At 42.9% G+C, this 13,812-nt stretch overlaps 1 protein-coding gene across 3 annotated transcripts in view; it reads right to left on the bottom strand.

The window, feature by feature from the left end:
• Positions 1 to 570: 570 nt before the first annotated feature.
• LOC106825281 (zinc finger protein 615) overlaps positions 571 to 13,812 on the bottom strand; it is a 54,377-nt gene continuing 41,135 nt past the window's right edge. Inside the window, exons 1-5 of one of the 3 annotated variants that reach the window (XM_014831977.3) lie at positions 11,726 to 11,854; positions 7,798 to 8,000; positions 7,296 to 7,422; positions 6,920 to 7,015; positions 571 to 4,901 (exon numbers count right to left, since the gene is read on the bottom strand). In XM_014831977.3, the coding sequence (XP_014687463.3) occupies positions 3,571 to 4,901; positions 6,920 to 7,015; positions 7,296 to 7,422; positions 7,798 to 7,812 (1,569 nt within the window). In that variant the 5' untranslated portion in view covers positions 7,813 to 8,000; positions 11,726 to 11,854 and the 3' untranslated portion in view covers positions 571 to 3,570. Of the gene's footprint in view, positions 4,902 to 6,919; positions 7,016 to 7,295; positions 7,423 to 7,797; positions 8,001 to 11,553; positions 11,610 to 11,725; positions 11,855 to 13,812 lie in introns of those variants that run through there. The other 2 variants (XM_070499466.1, XM_070499468.1) reach the window with 2 other exon arrangements.

Below are 13,812 nucleotides of genomic sequence, written 5' to 3'. Positions count from 1 at the left end.
CAAGGGAAAACTGGGGCTGAGGACTGAGAACAGGCTAAGAGTAAGACTCATAAATGCACCTTTTTATACAGTTTTAAGTTTTGAACCACATGCCTATGTGACCTATTCAACAATAGGTTGACCTGTTGTTGTGACCAATTCAAACAATTTCAGTCAAATCCAGATGGGGAATACACATCTAAATACAGGAAATATAAAACTGCAAGTCAATAAAGCGATTAAAAGGAGAGGAACATGGTTCTGTGGAGGGCCAGAAATTGGGGAATTTGGCCTAGTGAGGGAAAGCTTCACTGAAGAAGTCTTCATTGACGATGAAGGATGGAGAGACCCAGAAGATGGGAGGAAAGAGGGACTCCTTCCTTACCAGGACTGATAATACTTGTCTTAACTGCCTGTTTCGCAGGCACTGTTTTAACTACATCTACTTCCCACGACAAACCTGTGAGGCAGATATGATTTTACAGATAAACTGAGACATAGGTGAGTGACGTAACTTGCTCAAAGGCACATAGCTTGGGCCAGCAGGGCAGGATTCAAATCAGGCAGTGTGACATGAGGACCCACTATTCAAGGCGAAGGGTGATCTTTATTGGAACCATAAGGAACCTGAGTGTGGTAGCAGGCTTAGGTGTACACGAGGCCTTGTTCACCTGGGGATGTCAGGCTCTGAAAAGGGAGCTCAGCACTTGGTCCTCAAGGCTCAGGGCAGCCTGGCCAACCCATCCTGGGGCCCTGACTGAGCAGTTCCACCAGTGAGCCAACCTGACCTTGCCGTGGCCGGAAGTGGACATCAGAGGGTCTGGTTACTGGAGCACTCATGGCTGATTCTTTGCTGGAGAGTATCTGTCTTGAATCCATATCATTATAATGTGAGAGTGGTGATGGGGACATATTCCAGGATTTAGGGTGAATAGGTTCAAAATTAGGTGTGCAACAGGCCATTGTTAAAAATGCACAGTCCTAGACTCATCCCAGAGGTTCTGGTTTAGGAGGTGTGAGGTATGACTCAGGAATTTGCATTCTTCTAAGTTTCCCAGAGAACCTGAGGCAGGAAACCTATCATAAAAAATCATTAGGAACAGTCCTGGAATGTTCTCTGATTATGATTATGATGGGTGACTCTCCTCTGTACTTTGTTCTTGGCTCAAATTATATCCGGAAAAGCCTTCCTTTGGGGAGGGGGTAATCTCCCATTACTATCTACAGATTACTATAAATTACTATCTATTACTAGGCCTTATTTTCCTTCATAAGACTTACCACTTCCTGATACTATGTAATCCATTTACTGTCTCTCTCCCTCTCTAGACTGTAAACTCTGTAAATGCTCTTCCTTCGCTGTTTTGTTCACCGGTGTATCCTCAGTGAGTAATAAAGTGCCTCGCATAGTGATGGTGCTTTAAAATATTTCTGGAGGAGTAAATTACCCAAACCCAGGATTGCAAGTGAATTCTGAGACAGCCACAACGTGGCAAATTTCCATTTCTATTCCTATGAGTAGGACTCACTGTTTGTAACTGGGGTAGCATATCTTCATGGGCTCATGGGAAAAAACTCTGGATAAAGGAGAAGGCGAAGATGCCACTCCTAGGACAGTGGGAAGGAATGAGGGAGACAGAAGTTGTATGTCTCAACTCAGCAAGTCACAGAGAATCCGGGATCTTTAAACAGCCACTCTCACAGGTGACAGGCCTGTGGACAAATTTAAGAATTCAACTCCAGGGGCAAGCCTGGTGGTGCAGTGGTTAAATGCACATGTTCCGCTTTGGCGGCCAGGGGTTCACCAGTTCAGATCCCAGGTGCAGACATGGCACTGCTTGACAGGCCATGCTGTGGTAGGCGTCCCACATATAAAGTAGAGGAAGATGGGCACGGATGTTAGCTCAGGGCCAGTCTTCCTCAGCAAAAAAAAAAAAAGAGGATTGGCAGCAATTAGCTTGGGGCTAATTTTCCTCAAAAAAAACAAAAAGAATTCAACTCCAAGACATTCCAAAAAGATCTCACCTCCTCCCACTTCCTGTACTCTCCAGAGCTTCTCATGTTGCTTTTTGTTCTGTTTACTCTAGGAATCAGTTTCCTTTTCTGCCTTGTCCCTTTATAATCAGTTATTAAGTCTATCTGATCCCAAACAAAAACCTTTTCGGATGACAATTCTGTTCTTTAGAACCATCTTTCCCTTCAATGACAAGATACACTTTGATTAGCCCATTAGTTCATTCATTCACTTTCCAAATCTCTATATAACTAGGATTTTTCCTATGTGATGGAAAATAGAAAATCATGGAAACCAGCACTCTCCAATATAACTTCCTGGTATAATGAAAATGATGATAGAGCTCTCTCTCATTGTCCCACTGTTTGGCTCATTGCGCTGTCCAATTCTGTAGCCACTAGTCATACATGACTGTTGAGCACTTGAAATATGGCCGGTGCCACTGAGAGACTGATTTGTCATCTTACTGCTTTTCAATTTTTTTAAACATTAAAAGTTAAGTAAAGTGATATAATTAAGGATTTTATAATCTCCTTGTGGAGATAAGAAATGTACATTTAAAAAATAACTTGTGTTGGGGCTGGCCCCGTGGCCGAGTGGTTAAGTTCGCGCGCTCCGCTGCAGGCGGCCCAGTGTTTCGTTGGTTCAAATCCTGGGTGCGGACATGGCACTGTTCATTAAACCACACTGAGGCAGCGTCCCACATGCCACAACCAGAAGGACCCACAACAAAGAATATACAACTATGTACTGGGGGGGCTTTGGGGAGAAAAAGGAAAAAATCAAATCTTTAAAAAAAAAAATAACTTGTGTTCTATGGTGATTAACTACCATTAGGAAGAGTCCTTCTCGAATCGTCCCAAATAATATGCTCCTTCAATAATAAACTGTCATATTCCTTTGAACCAATTACTCCATGTCCATTTCACTTAATACAGATATTAACATCCTCTCACTAGATTAGTCGCAGTGTAGTGATACCACTCAATGATAATCTGACTATCTCAGTGCTCTCTCTAGGAGACCATAGGCTTTTTCTGTTTTGATCACCACTCTATCCTTAGCTCCCAGCACACAACCAGGTACAAAGGAAGTAATTGACAAAAACTCGGTAAATGAATGATTGAGTCAATCTAAGGCTGTTGTTTCATAAGTCCCTCTGCATAATATAAACTTCTAAGAGTTTATGGTGGCCAGCCTAGTTTTCAATTAATGCTTCACTTTTGCCTGGGGAAAATGAATTAATATATACATGCCTTATATCCCACCATCCAATATTAGCCCTTTACTGGTTTTTCATTCATAGCAACATTCTAGATATAAATTATATGTTTTAAGAATTCACTTATTTCCTCCACTTAGTTGAACTGACACAATAGAGCAATTGATGGATATGTGTTTGGGTTAGCATCAGATTATGCCTCTGTATGAATGCATTTATTGGAGAGGATGAGGATGTCAGGTGTTCTTAGTCTCAGCATTTATACAGTTTCTCTCAGTAGATATGTTTTAGCCATAATATGAGCTAGAAATTTTTCCTCAACCTTTTTCTACACCAGATGTCTCTGAGTTTTTTCCTACTGGTTTTCCATGACATAAAATAAGACGTAATTGATCTCTGAAGGCACAAGCACATTCACTGCATTCATAAGGGTTCTCTCCTGTGCAAACCCTCCTGATGGTGCACATCTGGCCACAGGGTGTCCCATTATGACTACATTCCTGTCTGCTAGGAGCCCACTGATGTTTAATGATGTCTGAGGGACCACAGAAGGCACTTGCATAGTCACCATATTAACAAAGTTTTTCTCCTGCAGGACAACACTGGTCTGTGATACCCTGTGACTCTCAGAGGAAGGATTCTCCACCTTGACTGAATGAATTTTCTGATGTTTATTGAGGACTGACTTCCCTCTGAATGATTTCCCACATTCACTGCATCCATAGGGCTTCTCTCCTGTATGAGTTCTCTGATGTATAACAAGCTGTGACTTCCCGATAAAGGCTTTCCCACAGTCACTGCATTCAAAGGGTTTCTCCCCTGTGTGAATTCTTTGATGTTTAATGAGACCTGTCTTCTGGGAACAGGATTTTCCACATTCACTGCACACAAAGGGAGTCTTTCCTGTGTGAAATCTCTGATGTGCTATGAGGCATGTCTTCTGGCTGAATCCTTTTCCACATTCATTGCATTTATAAGGTTTCTCACCTGTATGAATCCGGAGATGTACCATGAGATTTCCCTTCTGGATAAATCCTTTCCCACACTCACTGCATATAAAGGGTTTCTCTCCTGTGTGAGTTTTCTGATGTATATTGAGCCGTGATTTCTTGAGAAAGGCTTTGCCACATTCAGTGCATTCATAAGGTTTTTCTCCTGTATGCATTCTCTGGTGTTCAGTGAGCATAAACTTTCTGGAGAATGCTTTCCCACACAGACTACATTGATGGGGTTTCTCTCCTGTATGAAGATTCTGGTGATCAGTAAGCCAAGACTTCTTGATAAAAGCTTTCCCACATTCACTGCATACATGAGGTTTCTTTATTTTTTGAGTTTTCTGATGCTTAATGAATTGGGACTTAGTGCTGACGAGTTTTTGGCTCTCAGGGAATTTAGTGTCAGTATGAAATTGTTCATTGTTAGCATGGAGAAAGGATTTCCCATCTCCAGTAAGCTCCGCAGAGCTCTTTGTTTCATAGCTTCTGCTCTGGTTAAGTAAAGTTAAATTTGATTTCATACTTTTTCCATGTACGTCAACTAGGTCATGATTTTGCCTTAACACCAAATGAGTTCTGCTCTTATGAAGAGAATTTTCAAATGTGTCACGATCATGCCATTGTTCCAGTCTATCCTCCATACTTTCTTTTTGTAAGTGTTCTGGCACATGATCGTCAAGTTTCCAGATTTCTAGGAAAGAAAACAATGAATTATTCTTGAATAAAGGTATTTTTAAAAATACCTTGATGTGAAGTGTCTTTATAGTGATGACCCCATGAGTGTAAATAAAACTTCCTGTTTAATGTTCCTTGTACATTGGAAAAAGCAGTAATAATGAATAAATACAAATTGGGCTGCTTTCCAAACAAGGCCTTGCAAAACATGCAGAGCCTGTAAAATACAAGCAGTTCACTGTGAGCGGCACACCACAGGTTGGAGGGCCACCTCATCCAAACTGGTGAGGGACACACTCATTCATTGCACACATCCTTACTGATGACTGCATGTACCAGGCATACTGCCGGCGTTGGGGATACACAAGCCTATTCCTCACGTTTACAGAGCCTGCACTGCAGTTTGGTAAAAATACTCAAAGGGCAAAGAGAGCACAAGGAAAACAGGTTGTGAAAATTGCTGGGAAGGAGCAATGGAAATGGGGAAGAGGAGGAGGAAATAAGTAACATTTTGGAGGATGCAAGGCATCACTGGTGGATCCAGTGTTGTGATCAGCATGGGGAGAGTGAAGATAGTGACACAGCAGAGAGCTCCAGGCACATCTACAGCCTAGACTTACAACCTACACTCAGAGAGGTGTTCCCTTTCCATAAAGAGCAGCCCCAGCCTCAGCCCCTACTGTTATAATTACACTGACTTAATTTCATCACAGTACTTTTCACCCGCATAGATTACTTTTTATTAATTTTATGTCTCCTCTTAGAATGAAAGCTCTTGGTCCATGCTTTTTCTCCCTGCTCTTGCCCTCTAGCATACACTAGGCTGTCAAAAAATAATTTATAAAGGAATGAATCAAGTAAGCAATCACATGTATGGAACAAGTTGGGGAATTTAGGAGAGAGGATGAACATCTGTGTGAACAAGATAATACTCTATCACAGAGATCACTAAAACAATTTCATGTTATATAACAGCAATGTGGTTAACTGGGACTTAATGTCATCAGATGATGATGGGATAAAAATGAAAGCTCTCAGGAAACGAACACAATGGTAACATCTACGAGAAACTAGAGGAAAGATCAGCTTACTGAGATTACTACACAATTCCTTAAATACACAAAGGAATTAATTCAAAGTAGGCAAGAGTGACGATCTGGTTTAGGCTGGAACTGAGAATGTAGGATGTTAAAATCTCTTTTCTGGTTAAAATACATCATGAACAGCAGAGCCCTTTAAAGAAGGAAGCTCTGCAGGTGGGGAACATTTGAGATAATGACTGGACGGCCAAGATGTAAGATACACAGGAGTAAAGGAGAACCTAAACTTAACGAGGGTTTTCCAGGAAGAAAGATGATTCTAGATCCTTGCAGTTACTGGGAACTCAGGAGAGTTGCCATCAAGATGAGTAAATTACATAGACCTAAAGTCTGTGGTGGATGATGTTGGGGAGATGGCCATTTGGGAGTCTTCTCCAGTGAAGAGAAGGAGCTTAGCTTAATAGAATGAAGAAAACTCTGAAGGGTTAGGAAATTGATGAGGAAATGGAAAACAGAACCTTTGGAGAACCTCAGTTAGGACAAAGGCACAGTGAAGATCAGTTTACTTTGGGGGTACAGCATCCAAGATGGAGTGGATGTTAGGAAGGGAAATCAACATTAGCAATGAGGCAGAAAGGTGCAGTAGTCAGAAGACAGTGAGGAATTCAAAGTTTTCTCTGGAGAAAGGCCTTGGAAGGTGGAATTTCATAGCAAGGAGGTGGGAGAGTATGAGGAAGAAGGGAAACATTCTAGAATCCTAGGAAGAAGAAAGTATGCAAACAAACAAAAAATCAAGATGTAGATAAAATAAAGAAGGAACAGATCCCAGAAGAGATAAAGGGATAAACTCCTACAAAGAAAGAGAGGACTCACACAGGAGAGACACGGGGAGGACTGGTGACCTATCCTTAAATCCCCTTCACCGCTGTGACTCTTCTCTGAACGACCAGAATGTGATGTCCACAGCCTGCCCCTTGCAGGTTCTCTCACTCACCTGAATGGGTTCGACAGTGGATTTCATCTTCCATTGTCCATGGTGGTTCTCCTTGCACCAACCTGGAGAGTGCGTTTGGTTTGCTGGCTTGATAACCTGTTGGTGGGAAATACCAGAAGAATTAGACACAATGAATTGGGACCGGGTTCTGTGAATGCTGCAGAATGTTGTATTTGAAGACAAAATAATTTTCACACCTACAAAGTAAAGGCTTTCTCTCAGGAGAAAGGAGAATGTACCCACTTCTCAGGGCCAGGGAGGGGACTAAGAATCTACCACTTCAGAGCACCACAGACACTCCAGAGCTTTCAGAAGCTGAGAATGGAAACACCACTGACTGGGGACCCTCTGAGTGACACACGGGAGCTGTCCTTACCCAATGACACCAGGTTGCTATAGTTCTCCAACATCACGTCCCGGTACAGGTCCTTCTGAGCAGGGGCCAGGAGCTGCCACTCCTCCCTGGTGAAGTCCACAGCCACATCGTCAAATGTCAGGGGTTCCTGTAATAACAGTGCTTCTTAATGAAGTGATGTCCTTTTGATGATATGGAAGAAATGTTAAAGTTTTCTGCTTATTTCCACTTTATGGGTTGCATCTAGATATCCAGTGGGGTTTTTATCTTAATATATCATTGAAGAAGCAAATGCCTAATAAAATATTCTGTAATTGTGCAGTCATCCATCCATTCATCAATGAGAAGTTTCTACAATGTGTAGAAGTTAAATCTTGTTAACCTAGAAACACCGCATTCATATACATATGACAGACAAAAGATCTATTTATGCAGACTTTTCAGATTAATGGAAGTGCTTTGTGACAGGGCTCTAAAAATCCACTACGGAACAAAGGAAAGAATAAAATAAACCAAAAGTCACCTGGGCCTCGATCATTTTCTCCTCTTCTCGAAAACAGCTGGCAGTGCAGAGGCTCTGTCTTTGTCTTCCGGATCTGCTCTGAATTCCTGTTCAGAAATCTCAGTCCTCAGTCAAGTGTGTCCCCAGAAATACTGATACCAAATCCTGTAACTTCTTCCTCCTTCACATGATTCTCTTCCTCCTGGGGAGTCAGGACCTGTGGGCTGAGGAGAAAATTCAGTCTGAGTGGGGCATTTCCTCTGGGCCCAGACGCCTCACTGCTCCTGAGCACGCACCTTCACACAACAACCACAGTACTGCTAAGTGTCCCTTTATTTGGTACCCAGGAGATTTTATACTCCTGACCAATAAAGCCTAAGGTTCTGAATGTGGCGGAGGTAGCCTTTATCTGTGAAGTTTAAGTGGGGTGACTGAAGGCAGACAAGGGAAATGAGATCCACCCCAGCACCATGCCTCAGGAGCAGGTGAATCTCAGGCACATCAATTATACAAAACACACCCTCTGGAAGGAGAGGATCTGGGCACTGTTTCCTTTAAACCACGTGTGCAGGCCAGCCCCATGGCCGAGTGGTTGAGTTTGAGCAGTCTGCTGTGGCGGCCCAGGGTTTCGCTGGTTCGGATCCTGGGCGCAGTCGTGGCACTGCTCATTAGGCCACGTTGGGGCGGTGTCCTACATGCTGCGGCCGGAATGACCCACAACTAAAGTATACAACTATGTACTGGGGGGCTTTGGGGAGGAGAAAAAAAAAAGCAGAAAAAAAAATAAAAATAAATAAATTAAAAATAAATTAAAAAAATAAACCACGTGTGCTCAGGGGCCTCTTCAAACATTTTTGTACACCTCGTGAGTTCACGCATTTCAGTTTGAAAACCAAGGAACTGGGCAAATCTTATAAGCAATAATGATAATATCTTAGGAGGTTTTAAGTACATAAAAAACTAAAATACACAATAATAGTATATAAATTAGAAGTAGATGGTGAATGAAGCTGAAGTGCTCCAAGATCCCTGTATTGTCAGAGAAGAATGTAAAAGTACTAATTAACATAAGAACTTGACAAAGTAAGATTCCATGCTATACGTCATCCCTATTGTCATGATGAAAACTACTAATTTTCTTGAAGTATTAATTTACAGTGCTAGCAGAAGAAGGAAATGTAATAATAAGAAACTCATCCACAAGAAGGTACCATTCTGCTATCAGTTAAAATGTGTGTTTTTTTTAACAAACCACCAAGCAATTCTGCAACACCAGCTGGGTATCCTACAATTCAACTCATTTCGGACACTATCTACCTTGAGGTAGGGTCGGCTCCCACAGGGTAAGGGCTCAGTCCTACAAGACTGCCCCCCACCTCCTACCTCAGACACAAACACAAGCCCAGGTTGTCACCTGTGCTTCTGAACCAACCAGCTACAGAATGGAGGTTCCAACAACCCCCTCCTTGAGTTGACTGATTAGCTAGAGCACCTCACGGGACTCAGAGAAACATTTTACTCACTGTATTTACTTATTATAAAAGGATATAACTCAGGAACAGCCAGATGGAAGAGATCCATAGGGCAAGGCATGCAGAAAGGGCGGGGAGCTTCCATGCCCTCTCCAGGCAGGCCACTCTGACTACATCGCCACACGTTCACCAACTCGGAAGCAATTTCACTGTGAAACACACAGCTAAGATATATATCCCTCCAAATATAGGGCACATTTGAACCAGAACACATGGACAATAATTTTCACAGCAGCATTACTCATAATAAGCCAAAGTACAAACACCACACATTTAACAAATAGTAGGAAAAACTGCCATATATTGAAATGGAACGCTATGAAGAAACTACACCCTCTGCCCAGCTTGCAGGCTAAGAATGCTTTTTACATTTTTAAAGGATTGTAAAACAAAAACAAAGAGGCATATGTGAGAAACCTCCTGTGGCCTACAACTCCTAAAATATTTACTGTGTAAACATTATAGAATAGGTTTGCCTGACCCATGTTACAGAGCAAAAAAAAAAAGACACCTATGTGCAAAAACATCAATGATTCTTAGAATTATTGAGCAAAAGAAGCCTGACATAAAAACATGCATGATGACAGTGTAGAATGCATAGGAGAAATAATAAAATACACGGTGACCAAAAAAAATGCATGATGCATAATGACATTGATACACAGTTAAAAATAGGCACAACTAAATAAAATATAATGATGAGAAATTAATTATACGATAAAACTATAAAGAAAAGCCTTAAAGTGCTTGGTATGGAGAGCAGGATGGTAATTACCTTTGGGTGTGAGGACGTAATATAATTGGGAAGAGACAGAGCACCACTGGTGCGCTGGCAATGTTCCATTTCTTGACCTGAGCAATGACTATTCATAGATATATTGCTTTTATACTGATGAACTTGCAGACCTTTTAAATTAATAAATGAAAGAGCTCAACAATACCAAAACCCTGTTATTTGAAAAGACCAGTAATACATACATATTTATAGTGAGATAAATATGTAGAAAGGCAAAAGAGAAAGTGCAAATAAAGAATATAAAGAATTAATGGGGGATACGACTCAGATAAAAATACTGACTTTTTCTTCTCTGAAAGAATAGTATGAATAACTTTACATCGTTAAATTTGAAATCCTGGATTAACACTCCTGAAAACATGTTAACTCCAGACAATAAAGCAGGTGAATTTTACACGTAGGCAACAAGACAAAGGTGTGCACTACCACACCTTTTCAACTCTCTTGCAGAGGTGAGCCAATGCATTGAGACAAGAATAAGTTATAAACGTTAGAAAATGAAACAGAAAATTAAGGTTATATTCAAACAGTATCATCATCGACATGGAAAAAATGATTCAGGGAATTTCTTATTTAAAAGAGAAAATGCTCCTCCAGAAACCGCCAAGCAGACTTTCACATACATAACTGGCTAGGACTGCACCATATACCTAAGCTCATTCCACAGCAAGTCAGTCACTAGCAGCGGGAACTGGAACCAGCAGGAATGACTACGACCAACTCGGACTCACTCACAAACTAGGATATGGGTCACTGCCGGAGGGATGAATACTTAACAAAATGGAAATTCTGCTAACAAAGAAGAAGGCGTGTTGGATGTCAGACAAATAAGCAACAGAGCCCACTGCCATATATTAAGAGGTGCGCGCAGGCGTTGGCAAGCATTTTCTGCAAAGAGACAGGTACACATTTTCCACTTTGCGGGCCAAAGACTCAGTTCTGCCTTTGAAGGGCGAAAGCAGCCATAGACGATACATAACGGACGTGCGTTGCTCCTTTAGTCCCTCGATCTGTAGTCAGTCAACTCCTGAATTAAAGGCTGAAAAAGAGATGCTTTCGAACTACTGCCCTGGGAGGTACCTCCTCCTGTCCCCGCCGCCGAAGTTGGAACTTCAACCCAACCACCAGCCGGGGGTCCTACGCTTGCACAGCTTTAGCCCTCACAACCTCTCTGTGCCGCAGACACTGACCACACACCCTGTATCAATCCGAAACGTGGACCAGACACCCCGACCCCAGCATCACTGAGCCCCATATTAAATCCCCAACCTGCACCAGACACTGCGATCATTGTGAACACCACCCGCATTCCCTACAAGCGGGGTGATTGCAGAACCCCACAGCCTGACCGTCGAGACAAGGGCGTTGATCTCCAGAGAATCTTAATCGTTGTACGGACGCCCAGGGCACGCCGACCACACACAGACGCGTCCGGTTCTCCTCAAATACCTCAAGTTCCCATCGGGTCCCCTGAAATGCCTCCACCTCGGCGCCTCCACCCTCCCCCCGTGCCCGGCAATAAGTCCATGGGACCATACTACACCAAGCCCAAACGTCAATCTGTGAGAAACAAAGCCCCCACTGTGACAACAAACTTCCAGCGACAAAACCACACACTGACCTGTTTCCCCAGACCCAGTAGGAGAGTCTAAGCGTTGTACTTCCGTAAACTGCTCGGACTTCTGGACCGGTAGCCCCTGTCGGCTCCGTCTACGGCAGCCGATGTGGGTCTTAAGTATTTGAAGTAACGCGGACTAGTGGATTTCCCTCTTGTCCCTCGGAGGCAATATGTCCGCGCCCAGCTCGCCGTCACATGGGGGCGGCCATGTTGGGACACCTGACGTACAGGAGGCAAGCGGCTGGATTTGCCGCCAGTAGCCGGGGTTGGCCGGAAGGTGAGAAGTCGCTAGAATTGTCTCATTTTCTGGGAGTTGGACTTTTGCAGAAATGGCTACATTTTCAGAGTCTCGAGCTTTACAAGGCGAATATGAAGCGGGCTAAGTTCCTTTGAGCGGGCTCGGCGGAGAAGTAATATGGCCGTGGCGCATGTTATCCACTCTGCAGACAGAAGAAAAAGTTTTCAAACGGACAAGTAGGAGTGCAGTTGCTGGTGTAGCAGCTGAGAACACACTCCTAAAAGGGAAAAGATAATACATCCCTTAAACGGACAGCCATGAGAAGCCTTCTGGGTGGAAACTAGTTTGCAGGAAGCTGTTTTTAACAACAGAAAAAGATTTCCAGAAGCTGGTATGGTGTGAGGCTGGCCGTCGCCAACTAGGGGAAAAGAGCGGCTGGGACGAGCCTAAGTTGTGACTGGGGTGGGGACTCAGGAAAAGGCCACTAAAAGTGAGCTCAGTAAAAGTCTGGAGTCAATGGGAAGGGCACAGCTACAACCCATCCTATTATTATATGGAGGTGGTGATGGGGACAGTAATCCAGGGTTTATGGCAAATATGCTCAAAAATAGGTGTGCATCAGGCCGTTAAAAATGCAGAGTCCTCACCCGTTAGATTGGCAAAAACATCCAAAACCAAGAGCGACAAATGTTGGAGAGGTTGTGGAGAAAAAGGAACCCTCATACACTGTTGGTGGGAATGCAAACTGGTACAGCCACTATGGAAAACAGTATGGAGATTTCTCAAAAAGTTAAGAATAGAAATACCCTATGACCCAGCCATCCCATTACTGGGTATCTATCCTAAGAACCTGAAATCAGAAATCCTAAGAGTCCCTTGCACCCCTATGTTCATCGCAGCATTATTTACAATAGCCAAGACGTGGAACCAACCTACATGCCCAGAAACAGATGATTGGATAAAGAAGATATGGTGTATATATACACAATGGAATACTACTCAGCCATAAAAAAAGACAAAATTGGCCCATTCACAGCAACGTGGATGGACCTCGAGGGTATTATGTTAAGCGAAATAAGCCAGTCAGAGAAAGACGAGCTCTATATGACTCCACTCATAGGTGGAAGTTAACATATTGACAAGGAGATCTGATCGGTGGTTACCAGGGAAAAGGGGCGGTGGGGGGAGGGCACAAAGGGGGAAGAGGTGTACCCACAACATGACTAACAATAATGTACAACTGAAATCTCACAAGGTTGTAATCTATCATAACATTAATAAAATAAAAAAAATAAAATAAAATAAAAAATGCAGAGTCCTCTTTTCCAGCTCCAGAGGTTCTGGTTTAGGAGGTGTGAGATGTGTGGACAGATTTGGGGACCCCTCTCCCTGATCTAACAGGCGAATGTAGCAAGAAACTGCAGAAGCTTTTAATCAGTACAATAAAATCCAGGCTGTGCTGTGAAGCAGCCGTGCGGGCCAGCTTCAGCCTGTGTCAAATGACCTTGCAACCCCCACACCTCACGACTGAAGATGTCAGCGGGACAGATGCACAACAGGAAGAGAGAAAGGGGTACCTCACTCTCACATTTCCCAACCGCATGTCTTAGAGATGGAGGGACAAATTAATGACCCTGGTCCCTGCCTCCCTCCACACACATAATGTCAGCCTCTGAACTTGTTTGATGTATAACCAAGAAATTCTTGTTTATGTTGCCTTCAATGGATAACGTAGAGGAAAGCCTAAATGTACTCTATCCTTTTTTTTTTACATATATGATATCTAGTTTAATGCTTTTTCTCTTTTCCTCTTCCCCTCACGTGCACTGTTTTGTGCAAGAGACATAAGCTG

The sequence above is a fragment of the Equus asinus genome, chromosome 26 (assembly GCF_041296235.1).
Source record: "Equus asinus isolate D_3611 breed Donkey chromosome 26, EquAss-T2T_v2, whole genome shotgun sequence".
Lineage (NCBI taxonomy): Eukaryota > Metazoa > Chordata > Mammalia > Perissodactyla > Equidae > Equus > Equus asinus.
The sequence above is the reverse complement of the archived record's forward strand: the minus strand, read 5'-3'. Positions and strand labels throughout refer to the sequence as shown.